General features: G+C 48.0%; 1 protein-coding gene across 2 annotated transcripts; it reads left to right on the top strand.

Annotated features, from left to right (window-relative positions):
- Nucleotides 1-1885: 1885 nt before the first annotated feature.
- XKR7 (XK related 7) lies at nucleotides 1886-11945 on the top strand. 2 transcript variants are annotated; one of them, XM_069953762.1, is made up of 3 exons: nucleotides 1886-2003; nucleotides 8249-8448; nucleotides 10287-11945. In XM_069953762.1, exons 1-3 carry the CDS (start codon nucleotides 1963-1965, stop codon nucleotides 11237-11239), a joined length of 1194 nt encoding a protein of 397 aa, XP_069809863.1. In that variant the 5' UTR covers nucleotides 1886-1962; the 3' UTR covers nucleotides 11240-11945. The 2 variants fall into 2 exon arrangements, with proteins under 2 accessions (XP_069809863.1, XP_069809862.1); XM_069953761.1 differs by having other exon boundaries at nucleotides 1915-2393.
- The last annotated feature ends 835 nt before the right edge of the window (nucleotides 11946-12780 follow it).

The raw sequence follows: 12780 nt of genomic DNA on the forward strand, positions 1-12780 counted from the left end.
AAGGCAGATGATACAGATCGGTCCCTGGGAATGGAGGCAGATGGTACGGATCGGGTCCCCGGGACAGGAGGTGGATGATATAGATTGGTCCCCGGGACAGGAGGCGGATGATACAGATGGGTCCCCGGGACAGGAGGCAGATGATACAGATGGGTCCCCGGGACAGGAGGCGGATGACACAGATCGGGTCCCCGGGACAGGAGGCGGATGATACAGATCGGTCCCCGGAACAGGAGGCAGATGATACAGATCAGGTCCCCGGGACAGGAGGCAGATGATACAGATCGGGTCCCCGGGACAGGAGGCGGATGATACAGATCGGGTCCCCGGGACAGGAGGCGGGTGATACAGATCGGGTCCCTGGGACAGGAGGCGGATGATACAGATCGGTTCCCGGGACAGGAGGCGGATGATACAGATCGGGTCCCCGGGACAGGAGGCGGATGATACAGATCGGTCCCCGGGACAGGAGGCAGATGATACAGATCGGGTCCCCGGGACAGGAGGTGGATGATATAGATTGGTCCCCGGGACAGGAGGCAGATGATACAGATTGGTCCCCGGGACAGGAGGTGGATGATATAGATTGGTCCCCGGGACAGGAAGCAGATGATACGGATCGGTCCCCGGGAGAGGAGGCAGATGATACAGATTGGTCCCCGGGACAGGAGGTGGATGATATAGATTGGTCCCCGGGACAGGAAGCAGATGATACGGATCGGTCCCCGGGACAGGAGGCGGATTATACGGATCGGTCCCCGGGACAGGAGGCGGATGATGCAGATCGGTACCCGGGATAGGAGGCGGATGATATGACACGGATCGGTCCCCGGGACAGGAGGCGGATGATACGGATCGGGTCCCTGGGGACAGGAGGCAGATGCTACGGATCGGGTCCCCGGGACAGGAGGTGGATGATATAGATTGGTCCCCGGGACAGGAGGTGGATGATACAGATCGGTCCCCGGGACAGGAGGCAGATGATACAGATCGGTCCCCGGGACAGGAGGTGGATGATATAGATTGGTCCCCGAGACAGGAGGCAGATGATACAGATCGGTCCCCGGGACAGGAGGCGGATGATACAGATCGGTCCCCGGGACAGGACGCGGATGATACGGATCGGTCCCCGGGAGAGGAGGCAGATGATACAGATCGGTCCACGGGACAGGAGGCGGATTATACGGATCGGTCCCCGGGACAGGAGGCGGATGATGCAGATCGGTCCCCGGGAAAGGAGGCGGATGATATGATACGGATCGGTTCCCGGGACAGGAGGCGGATGATACGGATCGGGTCCCTGGGGACAGGAGGCAGATGATACGGATCGGGTCCCCGGGACAGGAGGCAGATGATACGGATCGGGTCCCCGGGACAGGAGGCAGATGATACGGATCGGGTCCCCGGGACAGGAGGCAGATGATACAGATCGGGTCCCTGGGACAAGAGGCGGATGATACAGATCGGGTCCCCAGGACAAGAGGCGGATGATACAGATCGGGTCCCCAGGACAGGAGGTGGATGATACAGATCGGTCCCCGGGACAGGAGGCGGATGATATAGATCGGTCCCCGGGAGAGGAGGCAGATGATACAGATCGGTCCCAGGACAGGAGGTGGATGATACAGATCGGTCCCAGGACAAGAGGCAGATGATACAGATCCGGTCCCCGCCGTCAGAGTTCAGCACCCCGGACAGCGGCCGTCACTACGTCCCATAGACACAATGATGGCGGAGGGGCCGGGGTCCCCGGGGGGATAATCCGGTCTATTACAAGGACGGCGGGGTTATAGATCCAGGCGGGCAGGAGGGGGTTAATGCTGGCTGGGGGCGGGGTTACACCAGATACATTGTGATACATTGTTGCAATTCTCTGATTCCGGATAACGGTCACATGACGGTCGCTTCCCGCTTATAACGGCTGCGGAGCCCGGGGAGCGGCGGTAACCATGGCTCCCGGCGATGCCGCCCCCTCCCCCGGTAGATGGATTTGTCGCCCTCCGGTAAGGGAGTAGTCAGCCCCGGGTGTGTCCCCGGAAGTCGGCTCCTCCCATCATGGCGGCGGAGTCGGACGGTACCCGGGTGGCTCCCCGGTGTCCCCGCTACTCTCTCCGGGACGGGCTGTGGGTGGTGGCCGCGCTGCTCGTCTTCTTCTCGGATGGAGCGTCCGACCTGTGGCTGGCGGCGGATTACCTGCAGCGGCACCGGCTCTCGTGCTTCTGGCCCACCGTGCTGCTCGTGCTGCTGCCCTCCCTGCTCACCCAGAGCCTGAGCTTCAGCTGGGCGGTCACCGACCGGGGCTCCTCACCGGGCACCACCCGCCCCTGCTGCCGCCTCTGCGCCTGGTTCCTGCAGGGCTCCATCCACCTGCTGCAGCTCGGACAGGTGTGGAGGTGAGAGGGTTAACCGGGGCACGGGGCATCACTGGGCACAGCAGCCAGTACCGGGCATCACTGGGCACAGCAGCCATTACCGGACATCCCTGGGCACAGCAGCCATTACCGGGCATCACTGGGCACAGCAGCCATTACCGGGCATCACTGGGCACAGCAGCCATTACCGGGCATCACTGGGCACAGGCAGCAGCCATTACCGGGCATCACTGGGCACAGCAGCCATTACCGGCCATCACTGGGCACAGGCAGCAGCCATTACCGGGCATCACTGGGCACAGCAGCCATTACCGGCCATCACTGGGCACAGGCAGCAGCCATTACCGGGCATCACTGGGCACAGCAGCCATTACCGGGCATCACTGGGCACAGCAGCCATTACCGGCCATCACTGGGCACAGGCAGCAGCCATTACCGGGCATCACTGGGCACAGCAGCCATTACCGGGCATCACTGGGCACAGGCAGCAGCCATTACCGGGCATCACTGGGCACAGCAGCCATTACCGACCATCACTGGGCACAGCAGCCATTACCGGCCATCACTGGGCACAGGCAGCAGCCATTACCGGGCATCACTGGGCACAGCAGCCATTACCGGGCATCACTGGGTACAGCAGCCATTACCGGGCATCACTGGGCACAGCAGCGATTACCGGGCATCCCTGGGCACAGCAGCCATTACCGGGCATCACTGGGCACAGCAGCCATTACCGGGCATCACTGGGCACAGCAGCCATTACCGGGCATCACTGGCCACAGCAGCCTTTACCGGGCATCACTGGCCACAGGCAGCAGCCATTACCGGGCATCACTGGGCACAGCAGCCATTACCGGGCATCACTGGGCACAGCAGCCTTTACCGGGCATCACTGGGCACAGCAGCCATTACCGGGCATCACTGGGCACAGGCAGCAGCCATTACCGGGCATCACTGGCCACAGCAGCCATTACCGGGCATCACTGGGTACAGCAGCCATTACCGGGCATCACTGGGCACAGCAGCCATTACCGGCCATCACTGGGCACAGACTGGCCACAGCAGCCATTACCGGGCATCACTGGCCACAGCAGCCATTACCGGGCATCACTGGGTACAGCAGCCATTACCGGGCATCACTGGGCACAGCAGCCATTACCGGCCATCACTGGGCACAGCAGCCATTACCGGCCATCACTGGGCACAGCAGCCATTACCGGCCATCACTGGGCATCTATGATTACACTGAATATCATTTCTCATTCTGGGCATCCCTGGTCTTACTGGATAGAACAGATCACTGGGCATAGCTGGCACAGCAGATATCACTGGGGTCACTAGTGGTACAGGGCACAGCAGATATGTCAGTACAGTATCAGTACGCTGTCAGTACAGTATCAGTACGCTGTGTCAGTACAGTATCAGTACGCTGTGTCAGTACAGTATCAGTACGCTGTCAGTACAGTATCAGTACGCTGTCAGTACAGTATCAGTACGCTGTGTCAGTACAGTATCAGTACGCTGTCAGTACAGTATCAGTACGCTGTCAGTACAGTATCAGTACGCTGTGTCAGTACAGTATCAGTACGCTGTGTCAGTACAGTAACACCAAACTCCAAAACTCTGTTCTGTAACTGATTATCTGTATGTACAAACCTGGGAATAACACCCAGCAGCTACTGTGCCCACATCTCCATAGGCATCACAGGTTACACCGGGCATCATTCACAGGTTACACTGGGTATCACTGGTTACACCGGGTATCATTCACTGGTTACACTGGTATCACTGGTTACACTGGGTATCACTGGTTACACCGGGTATCATTCACTGGTTACACTGGTATCACTGGTTACACCGGGTATCATTCACTGGTTACACTGGTATCACTGGTTACACCGGGTATCATTCACTGGTTACACTGGTATCACTGGTTACACTGGGTATCACTGGTTACACTGGTATCACTGGTTACACTGGTATCACTGGTTACACCGGGTATCACTGGTTACAATGGGTATCATTCACTGGTTACACTGGTATCACTGGTTACTTCGGGTATCATTCACTGGTTACACTGGTATCACTGGTTACACCGGGCATCACTGGTTACACTGGTATCACTGGTTACAATGGGTATCATTCACTGGTTACACTGGTATCACTGGTTACACTGGGTATCATTCACTGGTTACACTGGGTATCACTGGTTACACCGGGTATCACTGGTTACACCGGGTATCACTGGTTACACTGGGTATCACTGGTTACACTGGTATCACTGGTTACACCGGGTATCAATCACTGGTTACACTGGGCATCACTGGTTACACTGGTATCACTGGTTACACCGGGTATCAATCACTGGTTACACTGGTATCACTGGTTACACTGGGTATCACTGGTTACACTGGGTATCACTGGTTACACTGGGTATCACTGGTTACACTGGTATCACTGGTTACACTGGGTATCACTGGTTACACTGGTATCACTGGTTACACCGGGTATCAATCACTGGTTACACTGGTATCACTGGTTACACTGGGTATCACTGGTTACACTGGGTATCACTGGTTACACTGGGTATCACTGGTTACACTGGGTATCACTGGTTACACTGGTATCACTGGTTACACTGGGTATCACTGGTTACACTGGTATCACTGGTTACACCGGGTATCAATCACTGGTTACACTGGTATCACTGGTTACACTGGGTATCACTGGTTACACTGGTATCTCTGGTTACACGCTGGGTATCATTCACTGGTTACACCGGGGATGCTGGGAGTGATGGTGGATGTACTGTTACATGTTATATACAGTCACTGTGTACTATTAGTATATATTACATGGTATATACAGTCACTGTGTACTATTAGTATATATTACATGTTATATACAGTCACTGTGTACTATTAGTATATATTACATGTTATATACAGTCACTGTGTACTATTAGTATATATTACATGTTATATACAGTCACTGTGTACTATTAGTATATATTACATGGTATATACAGTCACTGTGTACTATTAGTATATATTACATGTTATATACAGTCACTGTGTACTATTAGTATATATTACATGTTATATACAGTCACTGTGTACTATTAGTATATATTACATGGTATATACAGTCACTGTGTACTATTAGTATATATTACACCTCATATACAGTCACTGTGTACTATTAGTATATATTACATGGTATATAGTCACTGTGTACTATTAGTATATATTACACCTCATATACAGTCACTGTGTACTATTAGTATATATTACATGGTATATACAGTCACTGTGTACTATTAGTATATATTACATGTTATATACAGTCACTGTGTACTATTAGTATATATTACATGGTATATACAGTCACTGTGTACTATTAGTATATATTACATTGTATATACAGTCACTGTGTACTATTAGTATATATTACATGTTATATACAGTCACTGTGTACTATTAGTATATATTACATGGTATATGCAGTCACTGTGTACTATTAGTATATATTACACATCATATACAGTCACTGTGTACTATTAGTATATATTACACATCATATACAGTCACTGTGTACTATTAGTATATATTACATGGTATATACAGTCTCTGTGTACTATTAGTATATATTACATGGTATATGCAGTCACTGTGTACTATTAGTATATATTACATGGTATATACAGTCACTGTGTACTATTAGTATATATTACACATCATATACAGTCACTGTGTACTATTAGTATATATTACCTGGTATATACAGTCACTGTGTACTATTAGTATATATTACATGGTATATAGTCACTGTGTACTATTAGTATATATTACATGGTATATACAGTCACTGTGTACTATTAGTATATATTACATGGTATATACAGTCACTGTGTACTATTAGTATATATTACATGGTATATGCAGTCACTGTGTACTATTAGTATATATTACATGGTATATACAGTCACTGTGTACTATTAGTATATATTACACATCATATACAGGCACTGTGTACTATTAGTATATATTACATCTTATATACAGTCACTGTGTACTATTAGTATATATTACATGTTATATACAGTCACTGTGTACTATTAATATATATTACATGTTATATACAGTCACTGTGTACTATTAGTATATATTACATCTTATATACAGTCACTGTGTACTATTAGTATATATTACATCTTATATACAGTCACTGTGTACTATTAGTATATATTACATGGTATATACAGTCACTGTGTACTATTAGAATATATTACATCTTATATACAGTCACTGTGTACTATGTATCATTCACTGGTTACACTGGGTATCACTGGTTACACCGGGTATCATTCACTGGTTACACTGGGTATCACTGGTTACACCGGGTATCACTGGTTACACTGGTATCACTGGTTACACTGGGTATCACTGGTTACACTGGTATCACTGGTTACACCGGGTATCAATCACTGGTTACACTGGGCATCACTGGTTACACTGGGCATCACTGGTTACACTGGTATCACTGGTTACACCGGGTATCAATCACTGGTTACACTGGTATCACTGGTTACACTGGGTATCACTGGTTACACTGGTATCTCTGGTTACACTGGTATCACTGGTTACACTGGTATCTCTGGTTACACGCTGGGTATCATTCACTGGTTACACCGGGGATGCTGGGAGTGATGGTGGATGCTGGGAGTGATGGTGGATGTACTGTTACATGTCATATACAGTCACTGTGTACTATTAGTATATATTACATGGTATATACAGTCACTGTGTACTATTAGTATATATTACATTGTATATACAGTCACTGTGTACTATTAGTATATATTACATGGTATATACAGTCACTGTGTACTATTAGTATATATTACATTGTATATACAGTCACTGTGTACTATTAGTATATATTACATGTTATATACAGTCACTGTGTACTATTAGTATATATTACATGTTATATACAGTCACTGTGTACTATTAGTATATATTACACATCATATACAGTCACTGTGTACTATTAGTATATATTACATGTTATATACAGTCACTGTGTACTATTAGTATATATTACACATCATATACAGTCACTGTGTACTATTAGTATATATTACATGTTATATACAGTCACTGTGTACTATTAGTATATATTACATGTTATATACAGTCACTGTGTACTATTAGTATATATTACATGGTATATAGTCACTGTGTACTATTAGTATATATTACACCTCATATACAGTCACTGTGTACTATTAGTATATATTACATGGTATATACAGTCACTGTGTACTATTAGTATATATTACATCTTATATACAGTCACTGTGTACTATTAGTATATATTACATGTTATATACAGTCACTGTGTACTATTAGTATATATTACACATCATATACAGTCACTGTGTACTATTAGTATATATTACATGGTATATACAGTCACTGTGTACTATTAGAATATATTACATCTTATATACAGTCACTGTGTACTATTAGTATATATTACATGGTATATACAGTCTCTGTGTACTATTAGTATATATTACATGTTATATACAGGCACTGTGTACTATTAGTATATATTACATGTTATATACAGTCACTGTGTACTATTAGTATATATTACACATCATATACAGTCACTGTGTACTATTAGTATATATTACATGGTATATACAGTCACTGTGTACTATTAGTATATATTACATGGTATATACAGTCTCTGTGTACTATTAGTATATATTACATGTAGTATATCACATGTGTATATAGTATCCCTTCCTATGAGCTTCTCTGCCGTGTAATATACTGGTCACCGTGTCCTCCATCTCTCACCAGGTACCTGCGAGCGCTGTATCTCGGCCTGCAGAGCCGCTGGCACTCAGAGCAGCAGAGCCGCCATTTCTACTGGCGCATGATGTTTGAGAGCGCAGATATCAGCATGCTCCGTCTGCTGGAGACCTTTCTGAAGAGCGCCCCCCAGCTGGTGCTGCAGCTCTGCATCATGGTGCAGCAAGGCCACGTGGAGCCTTTACAGGGTAAGTGCTCTTCCCCACTACCACTCCCATCATTGTCTCTCTGTATACCCTTGTCACATCCAGAGCTGCACGCTGGTGTTCAGACTCGTCCAGAAACTCCTATATGCTGTGTCAACTGGTGCCACCAAGTGCTAAAGAGTTACTATTTACATCTATAAAAAATAACTAATTTCTTCCAGTAATTATCAGCTGCTGTATGTCCTGCAGGAAGTGGTGTATTCTCTCCAGTCTGACACAGTGCTCTCTGCTGCCACCTCTGTCCATGTCAGGAACTGTCCAGAGCAGCAGAGGTTTTCTATGGGGATTTGCTGCTGCTCTGGACAGTTCCTGACATGGACAGAGATGGCAGCAGAGAGCACTGTGTCAGACTGGGGAGAATACACCACTTCCTGCAGGACATACAGCAGCTGATAAGTACTGGAAGTGGAAATGTATTTTTTTTTTAATAGAAGTAAATTACAGATCGCTGGCACTTGTTGGACCAGTCGATTTCAACAAATTATTTTGTGGGGAACAACCCCTTTAAGACACCTCTCTTATATAAAGGCATGTATCTGCACTCCTGCTGGGCATGCTGTGACCTGTAGTGACTTCTCAGCATTGGTTTCCTTCAGTGCCTGGCTGGCGGGAGACGTGCACTGAGCTCTTACATAATTGACCTTTATTGTCTGGGATAAATAATTTACAGTAATCAGTCGGAGGTGTAGCCGTAGAGGGGGGAGGGGGAGTCCTGTCGCCCACAGACCCCTCCTCACCTCGACCTATTTGTTCCCCATGGTTCAGCTCTCAGCCGCTGTGTTTGTTACCTGCATAAAAATGGAATTAATAATTGATGCACAGAAGATCCATAGCAGATTTACCCCACAGCCAAAAGTATGTGAACCCCTGACCATGACTGGCTTCTAGAATGTCAGAGGACACCTCAAGTGTTTGGACAGAAGCTGCAAAACCCAGATATGTAAATGGTGAAGAATGATTGAGAACTAGTCTAGAGACCATTGAGGTTGGCTTTACCTCCCCTCGGCTGACACCTGGCATTGAGCACCAAAGGACTATATATATATATATATATATATATATATATATATATATATAATAATTATTGGCCAAACCTGATAATTACAGAGGGACCAGCTGACCATCTCATGTGTATTGTATGTTAAAGGGGATGTCCAGGCTTAGAAAAACATAGCTGCTCTTTTCCAGAAACAGCGCCACTCCAATCCTCAGGTTTTGGGTGGTATTGCAGCTTAGTTTTATTGAAGGAAATGGCAAAACGAGGATAGGTGTGGCACTGTTTTTGGAAGATAATAATTCTGTATTTCTAATCCTGGAGAACTCAAGGAGGTAAGCCGCTGTCTGAGCAGTCTGGTAGCGGCTCCCCAGCTTCTCTATTTAGAACACACGAATGCTCAGCCGAGCCAAGTGCTCGTGTATGTGGAGGGGGTGGTGGTGGTGGGGGGCAGCTTAAGGCTTGTGTGGCCGCTCCGCCTCGGAGGACTCGCATACTATGTATTTTATAACTGTTTTTTGTGCCTTCCACCATATACCCGGGCACAGTGCCCCCGCAGCGTGGTTAGACCATATGTTTGAGTGAAACCATCTGTATGCAGCTTGCATGTTCTCCCCGTTCTCGCATGTTCTTCCTACAGCCCAGAACCTTCATGTTAAACAGCAGTGGAAGAAGGGGCTATAGCTGGTAAAGATGGAGCTCGGGAATAGTCTGGTTCCATAATCTTGGTCTTGTAGCTGGTGGTGGGGCTTGGGTTCCTCTGTGTTTCGGTGACTTCTCCTCTGACTCCTCTTTGTTCTTCTCCCTTGTGTCTCTCCGTGCTCAGGTCTTTCTGCCACTGCTTCTCTCCTGTCTCTCGCCTGGATGATCGCCTCTTACCAAAAGGTTCTGAGGGATTCCCGTGACGATAAGATGCCCATGTCCTACAAGGGGGCGGTGGTGCAGATACTGTGGCACCTCTTCACCATCGCTGCCCGCGCTTTGGCATTCTCCCTCTTTGCCTCTGTCTTCCACCTGTACTTCGGTATCTTCATTGTCACTCACTGGTGTCTCATGACTTTTTGGATTATCCAAGGAGAGACGGACTTCTGCATGTCTCGCTGGGAGGAGATCATCTACAACATGGTGCTGGGGATCATCTACATCTTCTGCTGGTTCAATGTGCGTGAGGGTCGGACTCGCTGTAGAATGACCACCTATTACATTATCGTGCTGTCCGAGAACGCAGTCCTCACGGCGCTGTGGTATTATTATCGGCCCGATTATATGCTCAGCGACTTCTACGCCCTCCTCATTGTTTGCTCTGTCCTCTGCAGCTTTGCTCTTGGTGTCTTCTTCATGCTCCTATACTACAGTCTTCTCCATCCCAATGGTCCGATGTTTGGCCCCTCGAGCAGCAGTTGTGTCTTCACTGAGGGTCCCGAGACATCTAGGGTTCCTGAAGTGGAGTGTACGGAGAGCCTTCCTCGTACTCTACCACGGACTACAGAGCAAGACAGAGACTTGGTGCCTGGTGACAGGGATAGTTGTGTTCCCGTCTTCCAAGTCCGGTCTAGCATCCCTGCCACCCCAGTAACGCGTGCTCCTCGGGCCCAGGGACCCGTCATACGTATAGATCTTCCACGCAAGAAATATCCAGCCTGGGATGCCCATTTCATAGACCGCCGATTAAGAAAGACTATTTTGGCCCTGGAATATTCTTCCCCAGCCACCCCCCGTGTTCAGTACAGGACTGTAGGGACCTCACAGGAAGTTACCGAGTATGAGACCACAGTGTGACCTCCTTCTCACAACGTAGGAGACACTGGGGGATCACCTGATGGTCAGAGGCTCTTCAATGTCTTGTGGGGCAAGGAGAATAGAGACACTGGCAGGAGAGATGGTCTGGGAAGGAGACCACTGGTGGCCCCAGATGACGTTCTCCAATACTGTAGGCCACACTGTGAGATGTTAATGACACATTGAGGGTCTAGGGGCACGTGGTGAGCAGAAGACTCTCTGGTGTGTGTGTTGTAAGAAGAGACTCTCAAGAGCAGAGATGGGCAACCGAAGGTCCTGCTGCTGTCTTGTCTGGGGCAGACCTTGCCATTCAACAATGTCTTATGAACAATAGGTTGACTGGCAATACCAATGGGGGCTTTAAAGCCAACACTGGTTCCATTATCTGCTCCTAGGTCTGGAGTGTATGGAGGACGTGTAAGAAAGCAAATGGGAAAAGTAGCCGTCCCCTGGGTGGATCCTGTTCAGGACGGGAGACAAAGGTGGCGATAGGCCCGGGCAGGGGTGACCTCAGATGGTTAAGGAGGACGTGAGAAGATAGGGAAAGACCTCTGCCCCATAAAAGAGGAGACCACCCAACCAGGTGCGATTGCTGCTACTACTGTGATTGGAGAGCCAGTAATACTTACTATGAGCACATGACTGCCTGTATTGTATATTATGGTTGTGGCGTGTATGGTGGTGTTTATATAATGGTGTACGAGCCTATGGATCCTGAGCAGGGTTTCCAGATTCTTCCATATGGAAAGCCTTACCTATACACAGCTACAATGCATAGGACTAGATGTAATGGGGATTCTCCATGGTCAGCCCGTAAACCCAATGGTCTGCAACTCCTGGCGCAACTGTTGTAAAACTACAAGTCTCGCTCTCTTGCTTTCAGGCTGGGGTTGTGGTTTATATCACATTGAGAGGGTCCCACAAACATGGATGCAGACAAATCACATTCACTGGCCCCACATATATCCCCCGAGACACAGACGGCACCTGGGATAGACGTATAGCACGCGGTAGTGTCGCACAGCAGTATAGAAGATAATGGGGAAGCACTAGTCTCACAAGGACCCGGCACAATCGTCTCATTGTATTTTGCAGGCAGCCATTTTGTTGTGTTTGCAGCAGAAGTAAAGTGTGTCACAAATATCACTTTTTAAATCCCACCATGGTGGCTGAGAGAGGGGGAACTCGAGGCTGACAGTATGAGCACCCCAGCTTATATTACATGTTACCTGGTGCCAGCAGTGCAGCTTTCAGGACCGCACTATCATGATGACACATGGCAGGCGGGGGCGCTGTTAGATTTTATTTTTCCATTGTGGGGCACAGGAGCTTCACGTTACACATCTGCAAAGTGCCATGTGTCCTAATGTATGGGGTCACCTCCAGCTACATGTCACTGTCACATGTGCAGTATATATCTGCCAAGATTGTATATTATATGGCTGTAACTCATAGATATACTGCCCCATCCTTTATTGGTTTCATAGAATGTGATGCTGTATACATACATTACTGATCCTGTATTATACTCCAGAGCTGCA

This window comes from Dendropsophus ebraccatus, chromosome 14, assembly GCF_027789765.1.
Source record: "Dendropsophus ebraccatus isolate aDenEbr1 chromosome 14, aDenEbr1.pat, whole genome shotgun sequence".
NCBI lineage: Eukaryota > Metazoa > Chordata > Amphibia > Anura > Hylidae > Dendropsophus > Dendropsophus ebraccatus.

Excerpts from the sequence above, each read along its gene's own strand:
- XKR7 (XM_069953761.1), top strand. The coding sequence starts at position 2,056 with ATGGCGGCGGAGTCGGACGGTACCCGGGTGGCTCCCCGGTGTCCCCGC. Across the intron at positions 2,394-8,248 it reads CAGCTCGGACAGGTGTGGAG|GTACCTGCGAGCGCTGTATC; the intron begins GTGAGAGGGTTA and ends ATCTCTCACCAG. Across the intron at positions 8,449-10,286 it reads CCACGTGGAGCCTTTACAGG|GTCTTTCTGCCACTGCTTCT; the intron begins GTAAGTGCTCTT and ends CTCCGTGCTCAG.